This window comes from Salvelinus namaycush, chromosome 6 (genome assembly GCF_016432855.1).
Source record: "Salvelinus namaycush isolate Seneca chromosome 6, SaNama_1.0, whole genome shotgun sequence".
In the NCBI taxonomy this organism is placed as follows: domain Eukaryota; kingdom Metazoa; phylum Chordata; class Actinopteri; order Salmoniformes; family Salmonidae; genus Salvelinus; species Salvelinus namaycush.
The window spans coordinates 40269725-40286370 of record NC_052312.1 but is presented as its reverse complement, the minus strand read 5'-3'; the positions used below and the strand labels follow the sequence as shown (position 1 = coordinate 40286370).

Sequence of the window (16646 nt, the reverse complement as noted above, 5' to 3'; positions counted from 1 at the left end):
CTTGGCCCCACTCTCCGAGGTTCTCTCAGGGGGAGTTGGGATATGCAAAAAAACAAACATTTCCAATTCACACGTGGGCATAAAACTGTGTGAAATAAGACAAATTTAAGTACCCACCTAATTATTATAAAATAAATCTCAAAATGTATTCTGATGGGAGCCTACTTGGAACCTGAAATAGATTTGTAACATTAATTTGCATAATTCATCTGCTCCGCTGCTCTAAGAGCATTTATATCCCTGTGAGTTTAACACTTCATGACTGAGAGCTGTCCTTCATGACAACAGAACCCACAACAACCATGACTTTAGTCACCATCTTCATCTGGACACTTGCTTTCTGCATAGAAGGTTAACATTTTCAGAATTTATTGTTGAAAATGAATTAAATCTACAGAGTATACATGAACAGTATATCAACGTTAATATTTATATTCAGAACTATTCATTACTATATGTAACATTTCATTCCTATAAATGTTTTTACTATATTTTTCAGAATCCAGAGGACAGTACTGTCACGACTTCGACCGAGGCAGGCTCTCCTTCCCGTTCGGGTGGCGCTCGGCGGTCGTCGTCACCGGCCTATTAGCTGCCACTGATCCTTTTCTCCCCCTCCCTATGTGTTTATTGGGTTCACCTGTTTTGTATTAGGGTGTAATTAGTTGGGCTTATTAGTCAGCCGGCCCGCACGTTTCTTTATGCGGGATTGTTTGTTAGTAAGAGTGGTGTTTGTTTCGTTCAACGTGTTTACTGGACTGTGTTCGTTTCCCCCGTGTCTGGGGTTGTTTGAGGAGTACACCCAGTGTGTTAGTAGGGTGGCCTAGTTTCTCCGTGTTCATTAAAGAACATTTGTTATTGCACCTGCTGTTTCCTGCGCTTGACTTCGCACTCCGACACCCAGGCCTTACAAGTACGTTGTGACAAAGACTCCGGCAGTGAAAGCTGTTGTCCCAGAACAGACAGTCTCTCTGAACTGTAAAACCAGCAGTAATGTTTACAACAATGACATTTTAGCCTGGTACCAACAGAAACCTGGTGGAGCTCCTAAACTCCTTATTTACCGTGCTACAACACTTCAGTCTGGGACTCCATCTAGATTCAGTGGCAGTGGATCTGGGACTGACTTCACTCTACTACAGTTACTACTACTACTACTGTATAACATTAGGAGAGGAGAGGGTCAGTTACTACTACTACTACTCTATAACATTAGGAGAGGAGAGGGTCAGTTACTACTACTACTACTCTATAACATTAGGAGAGGAGAGGGTCAGTTACTACTACTACTACATAACATTAGGAGAGGAGAGGGTCAGTTACTACTACTACTACTATATAACATTAGGAGAGGAGAGGGTCAGTTACTACTACTACTACTCTATAACATTAGGAGAGGAGAGGGTCAGTTACTACTACTACTACTCTATAACATTAGGAGAGGAGAGGGTCAGTTACTACTACTACTACTCTATAACATTAGGAGAGGAGAGGGTCAGTTACTACTACTACTACTCTATAACATTAGGAGAGGAGAGGGTCAGTTACTACTACTACTACTCTATAACATTAGGAGAGGAGAGGGTCAGTTACTACTACTACTACTCTATAACATTAGGAGAGGAGAGGGTCAGTTACTACTACTACTACTATATAACATTAGGAGAGGAGAGGGTCAGTTACTACTACTACTACTATATAACATTAGGAGAGGAGTGTGTCAGTTACTACTACTACTACTCTATAACATTAGGAGAGGAGAGGGTCAGTTACTACTACTACTACTCTATAACATTAGGAGAGGAGAGGGTCAGTTACTACTACTACTACTCTATAACATTAGGAGAGGAGAGGGTCAGTTACTACTACTACTACTCTATAACATTAGGAGAGGAGAGGGTCAGTTACTACTACTACTACTACTACTCTATAACATTAGGAGAGGAGAGGGTCAGTTACTACTACTCTATAACATTAGGAGAGGAGAGGGTCAGTTACTACTACTACTACTATATAACATTAGGAGAGGAGAGGGTCAGTTACTACTACTACTACTCTATAACATTAGGAGAGGAGAGGGTCAGTTACTACTACTACTACTCTATAACATTAGGAGAGGGTCAGTTACTACTACTACTACTATATAACATTAGGAGAGGAGAGGGTCAGTTACTACTACTACTACTACTATATAACATTAGGAGAGGAGAGGGTCAGTTACTACTACTACTACTACTACTACTATATAACATTAGGAGAGGAGAGGGTCAGTTACTACTACTACTACTCTATAACATTAGGAGAGGAGAGGGTCAGTTACTACTACTACTACATAACATTAGGAGAGGAGTGTGTCAGTTACTACTACTACTACTCTATAACATTAGGAGAGGAGTGTGTCAGTTACTACTACTACTACTCTATAACATTAGGAGAGGAGAGGGTCAGTTACTACTACTACTACTCTATAACATTAGGAGAGGAGAGGGTCAGTTACTACTACTACTACTATATAACATTAGGAGAGGAGAGGGTCAGTTACTACTACTACTACTATATAACATTAGGAGAGGAGAGGGTCAGTTACTACTACTACTACTATATAACATTAGGAGAGGAGTGTGTCAGTTACTACTACTACTACTATATAACATTAGGAGAGGAGTGTGTCAGTTACTACTACTACTCTATAACATTAGGAGAGGAGAGGGTCAGTTACTACTACTACTACTACTACTCTATAACATTAGGAGAGGAGAGGGTCAGTTACTACTACTACTACTATATAACATTAGGAGAGGAGTGTGTCAGTTACTACTACTACTCTATAACATTAGGAGAGGAGAGGGTCAGTTACTACTACTACTACTACTACTCTATAACATTAGGAGAGGAGAGGGTCAGTTACTACTACTACTACTATTATATAACATTAGGAGAGGAGTGTGTCAGTTACTACTACTACTCTATAACATTAGGAGAGGAGAGGGTCAGTTACTACTACTACTACTACTACTCTATAACATTAGGAGAGGAGAGGGTCAGTTACTACTACTACTACTATATAACATTAGGAGAGGAGAGGGTCAGTTACTACTACTACTACTATATAACATTAGGAGAGGAGTGTGTCAGTTACTACTACTACTCTATAACATTAGGAGAGGAGTGTGTCAGTTACTACTACTACTACTCTATAACATTAGGAGAGGAGAGGGTCAGTTACTACTACTACTACTCTATAACATTAGGAGAGGAGTGTGTCAGTTACTACTACTACTCTATAACATTAGGAGAGGAGAGGGTCAGTTACTACTACTACTACTATATAACATTAGGAGAGGAGAGGGTCAGTTACTACTACTACTACTCTATAACATTATGAGAGGAGAGGGTCAGTTACTACTACTACTACTCTATAACATTAGGAGAGGAGAGGGTCAGTTACTACTACTACTACTCTATAACATTAGGAGAGGAGAGGGTCAGTTACTACTACTACTACTCTATAACATTAGGAGAGGAGAGGGTCAGTTACTACTACTACTACTATATAACATTAGGAGAGGAGAGGGTCAGTTACTACTACTACTACTCTATAACATTAGGAAAGGAGAGGGTCAGTTACTACTACTACTACTCTATAACATTAGGAGAGGAGAGGGTCAGTTACTACTACTACTACTCTATAACATTAGGAGAGGAGAGGGTCAGTTACTACTACTACTACTCTATAACATTAGGAGAGGAGAGGGTCAGTTACTACTACTACTACTATATAACATTAGGAGAGGAGAGGGTCAGTTACTACTACTACTACTACTCTATAACATTAAGAGAGGAGAGGGTCAGTTACTACTACTACTACTCTATAACATTAGGAGAGGAGAGGGTCAGTTACTACTACTCTATAACATTAGGAGAGGGTCAGTTACTACTACTACTACTATATAACATTAGGAGAGGAGAGGGTCAGTTACTATTACTACTCTATAACATTAGGAGAGGAGAGGGTCAGTTACTACTACTACTACTATATAACATTAGGAGAGGAGAGGGTCAGTTACTATTACTACTCTATAACATTAGGAGAGGAGAGGGTCAGTTACTACTACTACTACTACTACTCTATAACATTAGGAGAGGAGAGGGTCAGTTACTACTACTACTACTCTATAACATTAGGAGAGGAGAGGGTCAGTTACTACTACTACTACTCTATAACATTAGGAGAGGGTCAGTTACTACTACTACTACTATATAACATTAGGAGAGGAGAGGGTCAGTTACTATTAGTACTCTATAACATTAGGAGAGGAGAGGGTCAGTTACTACTACTACTACTCTGTAACATTAGGAGAGGGGAGGGTCAGTTACTACTACTACTACTCTATAACATTAGGAGAGGAGAGGGTCAGTTACTACTACTACTACTCTATAACATTAGGAGAGGAGAGGGTCAGTTACTACTATTACTACTCTATAACATTAGGAGAGGAGAGGGTCAGTTACTACTACTACTACTCTATAACATTAGGAGAGGAGAGGGTCAGTTACTACTACTACTACTCTGTAACATTAGGAGAGGAGAGGGTCAGTTACTACTACTACTACTCTATAACATTAGGAGAGGAGAGGGTCAGTTACTACTACTACTACTCTATAACATTAGGAGAGGAGAGGGTCAGTTACTACTACTACTACTCTATAACATTAGGAGAGGAGAGGGTCAGTTACTACTACTACTATATAACATTAGGAGAGGATCAGTTACTACTACTACTACTACTCTATAACATTAGGAGAGGAGAGGGTCAGTTACTACTACTACTACTACTCAATAACATTAGGAGAGGAGAGGTTCAGTTACTACTACTACTCTATAACATTAGGAGAGGAGAGGGTCAGTTACTACTACTACTACTCTATAACATTAGGAGAGGGTCAGTTACTACTACTACTACTACTCTATAACATTAGGAGAGGAGAGGGTCAGTTACTACTACTACTACTCAATAACATTAGGAGAGGAGAGGGTCAGTTACTACTACTACTCTATAACATTAGGAGAGGAGAGGGTCAGTTACTACTACTACTCTATAACATTAGGAGAGGGTCAGTTACTACTACTACTACTCTATAACATTAGGAGAGGGTCAGTTACTACTACTACTACTCTATAACATTAGGAGAGGAGAGGGTCAGTTACTACTACTACTACTCTATAACATTAGGAGAGGAGAGGGTCAGTTACTACTACTACTATATAACATTAGGAGAGGATCAGTTACTACTACTACTACTACTCTATAACATTAGGAGAGGAGAGGGTCAGTTACTACTACTACTACTCAATAACATTAGGAGAGGAGAGGTTCAGTTACTACTACTACTCTATAACATTAGGAGAGGAGAGGGTCAGTTACTACTACTACTACTCTATAACATTAGGAGAGGGTCAGTTACTACTACTACTACTACTCTATAACATTAGGAGAGGAGAGGGTCAGTTACTACTACTACTACTACTCAATAACATTAGGAGAGGAGAGGGTCAGTTACTACTACTACTCTATAACATTAGGAGAGGAGAGGGTCAGTTACTACTACTACTACTCTATAACATTAGGAGAGGGTCAGTTACTACTACTACTACTCTATAACATTAGGAGAGGGTCAGTTACTACTACTACTACTACTATATAACATTAGGAGAGGAGTGTGTCAGTTACTACTACTACTACTCTACAACATTAGGAGAGGAGTGTGTCAGTTACTACTACTACTACTCTATAACATTAGGAGAGGAGAGGGTCAGTTACTACTACTACCACTATATAACATTAGGAGAGGAGTGTGTCAGTTATTTCTACTACTACTACTCTATAACATTAGAAGAGGAGAGTGTCAGTTACTACTACTACTACTCTCTAACATTAGGAGAGGAGAGGGTCAGTTACTACTACTACTACTCTGTAACATTAGGAGAGGAGAGGGTCAGTTACTACTACTACTACTATATAACATTAGGAGAGGAGAGGGTCAGTTACTACTACTACTACTACTCTCTAACATTAAGAGAGGAGAGGGTCAGTTACTACTACTACTACTCTATAACATTATGAGAGGAGAGGGTCAGTTACTACTACTACTACTACTACTCTATAACATTAGGAGAGGAGTGTGTCAGTTACTACTACTACTACTATGTAACATTAGGAGAGGAGAGGGTCAGTTACTACTACTACTACTATATAACATTAGGAGAGGAGAGGGTCAGTTACTACTACTACTACTATATAACATTACGAGAGGAGATGGTCAGTTACTACTACTACTACTATATAACAGTAGGAGAGGAGTGTGTCAGTTACTACTACTACTACTCTATAACATTACGAGAGGAGAGGGTCAGTTACTACTACTACTACTCTATAACATTACGAGAGGAGAGGGTCAGTTACTACTACTACTACTCTATAACATTAGGAGAGGAGTGTGTCAGTTACTACTACTACTACTCTATAACATTAGGAGGGGAGAGGGTCAGTTACTACTACTACTACTCTATAACATTAGGAGAGGAGTGTGTCAGTTACTACTACTACTACTCTATAACATTAGGAGGGGAGAGGGTCAGTTACTACTACTACTACTCTATAACATTAGGAGAGGAGAGGGTCAGTTACTACTACTACTGTATAACATTAGGAGAGGAGATGGTCAGTTACTACTACTACTCTATAACATTATGAGAGGAGAGGGTCAGTTACTACTACTACTACTACTATATAACATTAGGAGAGGAGAGGGTCAGTTACTACTACTACTACTCTATAACATTAGGAGAGGAGAGGGTCAGTTACTACTACTACTACTCTATAACATTAGGAGAGGAGAGGGTCAGTTACTACTACTACTACTCTATAACATTAGGAGAGGAGTGTGTCAGTTACTACTACTCTATAACATTAGGAGAGGAGAGGGTCAGTTACTACTACTACTACTATATAACATTACGAGAGGAGATGGTCAGTTACTACTACTACTCTATAACATTATGAGAGGAGAGGGTCAGTTACTACTACTACTCTATAACATTATGAGAGGAGAGGGTCAGTTACTACTACTACTACTACTACTACTACTACTACTACTCTATAACATTAGGAGAGGAGAGGGTCAGTTACTACTACTACTACTACTCTATAACATTAAGAGAGGAGAGGGTCAGTTACTACTACTACTCTATAACATTATGAGAGGAGTGTGTCAGTTATTTCTACTACTACTCTATAACATTAGAAGAGGAGAGTGTCAGTTACTACTACTACTCTCTAACATTAAGAGAGGAGAGGGTCAGTTACTACTACTACTACTCTATAACATTAGGAGAGGAGATGGTCAGTTACTACTACTACTACTATATAACATTAGGAGAGGAGAGGGTCAGTTACTACTACTACTACTCTATAACATTAGGAAAGGAGAGGGTCAGTTACTACTACTACTACTCTATAACATTAGGAGAGGAGAGGGTCAGTTACTACTACTACTACTCTATAACATTAGGAGAGGAGAGGGTCAGTTACTACTACTACTACTATATAACATTAGGAGAGGAGAGGGTCAGTTACTACTACTACTACTCTATAACATTAGGAGAGGAGAGGGTCAGTTACTACTACTACTACTCTATAACATTAGGAGAGGAGAGGGTCAGTTACTACTACTACTACTATATAACATTAGGAGAGGAGAGGGTCAGTTACTACTACTCTATAACATTAGGAGAGGGTCAGTTACTACTACTACTACTATATAACATTAGGAGAGGAGAGGGTCAGTTACTATTACTACTCTATAACATTAGGAGAGGAGAGGGTCAGTTACTACTACTACTACTATATAACATTAGGAGAGGAGAGGGTCAGTTACTATTACTACTCTATAACATTAGGAGAGGAGAGGGTCAGTTACTACTACTACTACTACTACTCTATAACATTAGGAGAGGAGAGGGTCAGTTACTACTACTACTACTCTATAACATTAGGAGAGGAGAGGGTCAGTTACTACTACTACTACTCTATAACATTAGGAGAGGGTCAGTTACTACTACTACTACTATATAACATTAGGAGAGGAGAGGGTCAGTTACTATTAGTACTCTATAACATTAGGAGAGGAGAGGGTCAGTTACTACTACTACTACTCTGTAACATTAGGAGAGGAGAGGGTCAGTTACTACTACTACTACTCTATAACATTAGGAGAGGAGAGGGTCAGTTACTACTACTACTACTCTATAACATTAGGAGAGGAGAGGGTCAGTTACTACTATTACTACTCTATAACATTAGGAGAGGAGAGGGTCAGTTACTACTACTACTACTCTATAACATTAGGAGAGGAGAGGGTCAGTTACTACTACTACTACTCTGTAACATTAGGAGAGGAGAGGGTCAGTTACTACTACTACTACTCTATAACATTAGGAGAGGAGAGGGTCAGTTACTACTACTACTACTCTATAACATTAGGAGAGGAGAGGGTCAGTTACTACTACTACTACTCTATAACATTAGGAGAGGAGAGGGTCAGTTACTACTACTACTATATAACATTAGGAGAGGATCAGTTACTACTACTACTACTACTCTATAACATTAGGAGAGGAGAGGGTCAGTTACTACTACTACTACTCAATAACATTAGGAGAGGAGAGGTTCAGTTACTACTACTACTCTATAACATTAGGAGAGGAGAGGGTCAGTTACTACTACTACTACTCTATAACATTAGGAGAGGGTCAGTTACTACTACTACTACTACTCTATAACATTAGGAGAGGAGAGGGTCAGTTACTACTACTACTACTCAATAACATTAGGAGAGGAGAGGGTCAGTTACTACTACTACTCTATAACATTAGGAGAGGAGAGGGTCAGTTACTACTACTACTACTCTATAACATTAGGAGAGGAGTGTGTCAGTTACTACTACTACTACTCTATAACATTAGGAGAGGGTCAGTTACTACTACTACTACTCTATAACATTAGGAGAGGAGAGGGTCAGTTACTACTACTACTACTCTATAACATTAGGAGAGGAGAGGGTCAGTTACTACTACTACTATATAACATTAGGAGAGGATCAGTTACTACTACTACTACTACTCTATAACATTAGGAGAGGAGAGGGTCAGTTACTACTACTACTACTCTATAACATTAGGAGAGGAGAGGGTCAGTTACTACTACTACTCTATAACATTAGGAGAGGAGAGGGTCAGTTACTACTACTACTACTCTATAACATTAGGAGAGGGTCAGTTACTACTACTACTACTCTATAACATTAGGAGAGGGTCAGTTACTACTACTACTACTCTATAACATTAGGAGAGGGTCAGTTACTACTACTACTACTACTATATAACATTAGGAGAGGAGTGTGTCAGTTACTACTACTACTACTCTACAACATTAGGAGAGGAGTGTGTCAGTTACTACTACTACTACTCTATAACATTAGGAGAGGAGAGGGTCAGTTACTACTACTACTACTATATAACATTAGGAGAGGAGTGTGTCAGTTATTTCTACTACTACTACTCTATAACATTAGAAGAGGAGAGTGTCAGTTACTACTACTACTACTCTCTAACATTAGGAGAGGAGAGGGTCAGTTACTACTACTACTACTCTGTAACATTAGGAGAGGAGAGGGTCAGTTACTACTACTACTACTATATAACATTAGGAGAGGAGAGGGTCAGTTACTACTACTACTACTACTCTCTAACATTAAGAGAGGAGAGGGTCAGTTACTACTACTACTACTCTATAACATTATGAGAGGAGAGGGTCAGTTACTACTACTACTACTACTACTCTATAACATTAGGAGAGGAGTGTGTCAGTTACTACTACTACTACTATGTAACATTAGGAGAGGAGAGGGTCAGTTACTACTACTACTACTATATAACATTAGGAGAGGAGAGGGTCAGTTACTACTACTACTACTATATAACATTACGAGAGGAGATGGTCAGTTACTACTACTACTACTATATAACATTAGGAGAGGAGTGTGTCAGTTACTACTACTACTACTCTATAACATTACGAGAGGAGAGGGTCAGTTACTACTACTACTACTCTATAACATTACGAGAGGAGAGGGTCAGTTACTACTACTACTACTCTATAACATTAGGAGAGGAGTGTGTCAGTTACTACTACTACTACTCTATAACATTAGGAGGGGAGAGGGTCAGTTACTACTACTACTACTCTATAACATTAGGAGAGGAGTGTGTCAGTTACTACTACTACTACTCTATAACATTAGGAGGGGAGAGGGTCAGTTACTACTACTACTACTCTATAACATTAGGAGAGGAGAGGGTCAGTTACTACTACTACTGTATAACATTAGGAGAGGAGATGGTCAGTTACTACTACTACTCTATAACATTATGAGAGGAGAGGGTCAGTTACTACTACTACTACTATATAACATTAGGAGAGGAGAGGGTCAGTTACTACTACTACTACTCTATAACATTAGGAGAGGAGAGGGTCAGTTACTACTACTACTACTCTATAACATTAGGAGAGGAGAGGGTCAGTTACTACTACTACTACTCTATAACATTAGGAGAGGAGTGTGTCAGTTACTACTACTCTATAACATTAGGAGAGGAGAGGGTCAGTTACTACTACTACTACTATATAACATTACGAGAGGAGAGGGTCAGTTACTACTACTACTACTACTACTACTACTACTACTACTACTACTACTACTACTCTATAACATTAGGAGAGGAGAGGGTCAGTTACTACTACTACTACTACTCTATAACATTAAGAGAGGAGAGGGTCAGTTACTACTACTACTCTATAACATTATGAGAGGAGTGTGTCAGTTATTTCTACTACTACTCTATAACATTAGAAGAGGAGAGTGTCAGTTACTACTACTACTCTCTAACATTAAGAGAGGAGAGGGTCAGTTACTACTACTACTACTCTATAACATTAGGAGAGGAGATGGTCAGTTACTACTACTACTACTACTCTATAACATTAGGAGAGGAGAGGGTCAGTTACTACTACTACTACTCAATAACATTAGGAGAGGAGAGGGTCAGTTACTACTACTACTACTCTATAACATTAGGAGAGGAGTGTGTCAGTTACTACTACTACTACTCTATAACATTAGGAGAGGAGAGGTTCAGTTACTACTACTACTACTACTACTCTATAACATTAGGAGAGGAGAGGGTCAGTTACTACTACTACTACTACTATATAACATTAGGAGAGGAGAGGGTCAGTTACTACTACTACTACTCTATAACATTAGGAGAGGAGTGTGTCAGTTACTACTACTACTACTCTGTAACATTAGGAGAGGAGAGGGTCAGTTACTACTACTACTACTACTCTCTAACATTAAGAGAGGAGAGGGTCAGTTACTACTACTACTCTATAACATTAAGAGAGGAGAGGGTCAGTTACTACTACTACTCTATAACATTATGAGAGGAGTGTGTCAGTTACTACTACTACTACTATATAACATTACGAGAGGAGATTGTCAGTTACTACTACTACTACTCTATAACATTAGGAGAGGAGTGTGTCAGTTACTACTACTACTACTCTATAACATTACGAGAGGAGAGGGTCAGTTACTACTACTACTACTCTATAACATTAGGAGAGGAGAGGGTCAGTTACTACTACCACTACTCTATAACATTAGGAGAGGAGATGGTCAGTTACTACTACTACTCTATAACATTATGAGAGGAGAGGGTCAGTTACTACTACTACTACTATATAACATTAGGAGAGGAGAGGGTCAGTTACTACTACTACTACTCTATAACATTAGGAGAGGGTCAGTTACTACTACTACTACTCTATAACATTAGGAGAGGAGAGGGTCAGTTACTACTACTACTACTCTATAACATTAGGAGAGGAGTGTGTCAGTTACTACTACTACAACTATATAACATTACGAGAGGAGATGGTCAGTTACTACTACTACTACTACTCTCTAACATTAAGAGAGGAGAGGGTCAGTTACTACTACTACTACTCTATAACATTAGGAGAGGAGATGGTCAGTTACTACTACTACTTTATAACATTAGGAGAGGAGAGGGTCAGTTACTACTACTACTACTCAATAACATTAGGAGAGGAGAGGGTCAGTTACTACTACTACTCTATAACATTAGGAGAGGAGAGGGTCAGTTACTACTACTACTACTCTATAACATTAGGAGAGGAGAGGGTTAGTTACTACTACTACTACTACTCTACAACATTAGGAGAGGAGTGTGTCAGTTACTACTACTACTACTCTATAACATTAGGAGAGGAGAGAGTCAGTTACTACTACTACTACTACTACTCTATAACATTAGGAGAGGAGAGGGTTAGTTACTACTACTACTACTCTATAACATTAGGAGAGGAGAGGGTCAGTTACTACTACTACTACTATATAACATTAGGAGAGGAGAGGGTCAGTTACTACTACTACTACTACTCTCTAACATTAAGAGAGGAGAGGGTCAGTTACTACTACTACTACTCTATAACATTGGGAGAGGAGAGGGTCAGTTACTACTACTACTCTATAACATTAGGAGAGGAGAGGGTCAGTTACTGCTACTACTCTATAACATTAGGAGAGGAGAGGGTCAGTTACTACTACTACTACATAACATTAGGAGAGGAGAGGGTCAGTTACTACTACTACTACTACTCTATAACATTAGGAGAGGAGAGGGTCAGTTACTACTACTACTACTCTATAACATTAGGAGAGGAGAGGGTCAGTTACTACTACTACTACTCTATAACATTAGGAGAGGAGAGGGTCAGTTACTACTACTACTACTACTCTATAACATTAGGAGAGGAGAGGGTCAGTTACTACTACTACTGTATAACATTAGGAGAGGAGATGGTCAGTTACTACTACTACTCTATAACATTATGAGAGGAGTGTGTCAGTTACTACTACTACTCTATAACATTAGGAGAGGAGATGGTCAGTTACTATTACTACTACTCTATAACATTAGGAGAGGAGATGGTCAGTTACTACTACTACTCTATACCATTAGGAGAGGAGAGGGTCAGTTACTACTACTACTACTACTCTATAACATTAGAAGAGGAGTGTGTCAGTTACTACTACTACTACTCTATAACATTAGGAGAGGAGGGAAGAGAAGAGACACTGTGTTATCAGTGAACAAAACCATTTCAGATCAACAATACATACTGAATATACAATTTGCTACAGTACAGAGAACAACTGAGAATAATGAAAAACAATCTATAAAGATAAAGGAAAACGAAAAAAAACTCTGGATTAGTTGTTAGACCAAACAATCCACCAGATAAATGTATGTTACATTCATGCTCTACAGTTTAGCACATGAAGTGCAACAAACCACTAGGAGCGGGTTTCATGGACACAGATGAAGCCGTGTCCTAGACTAAAAATCACTTTGATACAGTCTGCATACAGTATCATTTAATATTCACAATTTTAAATAAAACATGAAATCTCCATCTTCATTTATGTCAAAGCTACTCTGAGATACAATCCCAAAATGACCTCAAAATAGTATTTAAAACTATAGATGAGGTTTACCTTCAAACTGCCAGTGTTAACATCTACTATGAATGCAATACACAGTGTTGGTTTTATTATAGGAATAGGGGTAGCTTCATCTCAACAGAACAATGAGCTGACATTCAAAACTGATATCAAAATGTGCTCTTTTTGTCACACACTGATCTGTTTCACCTGTCTTTGTGATTGTCTCCACCCCCCACCAGGGGTTGCCCATCTTCACCATTATCCCCTGTGTATTTATACCTGTGTTCTCTGTTTGTCTGTTGCCAGTTCGTCTTGTTTGTCAAGTCAAACAGCGTTTTTGTCTCTCAGCTCCTGCTTTTCCCAGTCTCTCTTTTTCTCGCCCTCCTGGTTTTTACCCTTGCCTGTCCTGACTCTGAGCCCGCCTGCCTGACCACTCTGCCTGCCCCTGACCCTGAGCCTGCCTGCCGACCCGTACCTTTGCCCCACCTCCGGATTATTGACCTCTGCTTACCCTGACCCTGCCTGCCGACCTGTACCTTTGCCCCACCTCTGGAATTTTGACCTCTGCCTACCCTGAGCCTGCCTGTCGACCTGTACCTTTGCCCCACCTCCGGATTATTGACCTCTGCCTACCCTGACCCTGAGCCTGCCTGTCGACCTGTACCTTTGCCCCACCTCCGGATTATTGACCTCTGCCTACCCTGACCCTGAGCCTGCCTGCCGACCTGTACCTTGGCCCAACCTCTGGATTATTGACCTCTGCCTACCCTGACACTGAGCCTGTCTGCCATCTGGTACCGTTGCCCCACCTCTGGTTTACTGACCCCTAACTGCCCTGACCTGTCTATTGCCTGCCCCTGTTGGATTATTAAACCATTGTTAATTCGGCGTTGTCTGCATCTGGGTCGTACCTTCATACCTGATACTTCTTAATCACATGTTAGAATGCTTATGGTTTTATTGTCAAATGAACATGGTGGTATGTGAACAATTCTCTCACTCTGAGCTCTAAACATCTACCATTCTGTCCACAAAAATCTCTAAAAATACACTGCTCCAAAAAATAAAGGGAACACTTAAACAACACAATGTAACTCCAAGTCAATCACACTTCTGTGAAATCAAACTGTCCACTTAGGAAGCAACACTGATTGACAATAAATTTCACATGCTGTTGTGCAAATGGAATAGACAAAAGGTGGAAATTATAGGCAATTAGCAAGACACCCCCAATAAAGGAGTGGTTCTGCAGGTGGTGACCACAGACCACTTCTCAGTTCCTATGCTTCCTGGCTGATGTTTTGGCCACTTTTGAATGCTGGCGGTGCTTTCACTCTAGTGGTAGCATGAGACGGAGTCTACAACCCACACAAGTGGCTCAGGTAGTGCAGCTCATCCAGGATGGCACATCAATGCGAGCTGTGGCAAGAAGGTTTGCTGTGTCTGTCAGCGTAGTGTCCAGAGCATGGAGGCGCTACCAGGAGACAGGCCAGTACATCAGGAGACGAGGAGGAGGCCGTAGGAGGGCAACAACCCAGCAGCAGGACCGCTACCTCCTCCTTTGTGCAAGGAGGAGCACTGCCAGAGCCCTGCAAAATGACCTCCAGCAGGCCACAAATGTGCATGTGTCAGCATATGGTCTCACAAGGGGTCTGAGGATCTCATCTCGGTACCTAATGGCAGTCAGGCTACCTCTGGCGAGCACATGGAGGGCTGTGCGGCCCCACAAAGAAATGCCACCCCACACCATGACTGACCCACCGCCAAACCGGTCATGCTGGAGGATGTTGCAGGCAGCAGAACGTTCTCCACGGCGTCTCCAGAATCTGTCACGTCTGTCACATGTGCTCATGTGCTCAGTGTGAACCTGCTTTCATCTGTGAAGGGCACAGGGCGCCAGTGGCGAATTTGCCAATCTTGGTGTTCTCTGGCAAATGCCAAACGTCCTGCACGGTGTTGGGCTGTAAGCACAACCCCCACCTGTGGACGTCGGGCCCTCATACCACCCTCATGGAGTCTGTTTCTGACCGTTTGAGCAGACACATGCACATTTGTGGCCTGCTGGAGGTCATTTTCCCCACCTATGTTGTGGGATCTTGTTTTTGTACAGCTCTTGTAGCCTACGGAACAGTACGTTCGTTTTGGTTTCACTTTGTTAATTTGTTGCTGGTTCTCATTTAAATAAATGTGATGATCACAAATTACGCTGCGCCTTGGTCTCCTTCAAACAACAAACGTTACAATTGCTATCATGTGCCAGCAGAAGTAAGACTGGAACATAGAATCAATAGGAACTGAAAGTATAGTTTCAACACACAGACATCTGACTTTTGTACAGTTGACCTCTTCATGCACTTACAAAGTCTCTACCACTGATTCTTAATCTCAAACTAAAGAAAATCATGAATTGTGCAGTATAAGGTATTGAAAACATAATCAAATAATCTCTGTTTAATTATAACTTCCTAGCCTGGTACCACCAGAAACCTGGGGGAGCTCCTAAACTCCTGATATACTGGGCTACAACACTTCAGTCTGGGACTCCATCTAGATTCAGTGGCAGTGGCTCTCATAGTGACTTCACTCTGACCATCAGTGGAGTCCAGGTTGAAGATGCAGGAGATTACTACTGTCAGAGTTACAACTACATCAATAGTAAAGATGTGTTCACACAGTGATACAGAGCCGTACAAAAACATCCCTCAGTCAAACTGCACACTTATATCAGTTAGCAGGATGGCCATTCTTAACTGTGAAGTCACAGACTCACTGGTACGTTTGTCTATGAGGGCATCTTAAGGCAGCTGACAATATATTTAACCTGTCTGGGAACTGGTTAACCTGTCTGGGAACCGCTTCCGCTAGCGGAACCCCTCGCCAACAGCCAATGAAATTGCAGGGCTTCAAATACAAATCAACAGAAATCTCATAAATTAAATTTCTCAAACATACAAGTATCAGCCACCATTTTAAAGATACAATTCTCGTTAATC

The 16646-nt window shown here is 40.4% G+C and overlaps 1 gene segment (V, D, J or C); it reads left to right on the top strand.

Annotated features, from left to right (window-relative positions):
- Positions 1-278: 278 nt before the first annotated feature.
- On the top strand, positions 279-16331 carry LOC120049394. The segment is given in 4 exon segments: positions 279-351; positions 500-512; positions 905-1010; positions 16116-16331. Coding segments are annotated over 4 exon segments (408 nt in total).
- The last annotated feature ends 315 nt before the right edge of the window (positions 16332-16646 follow it).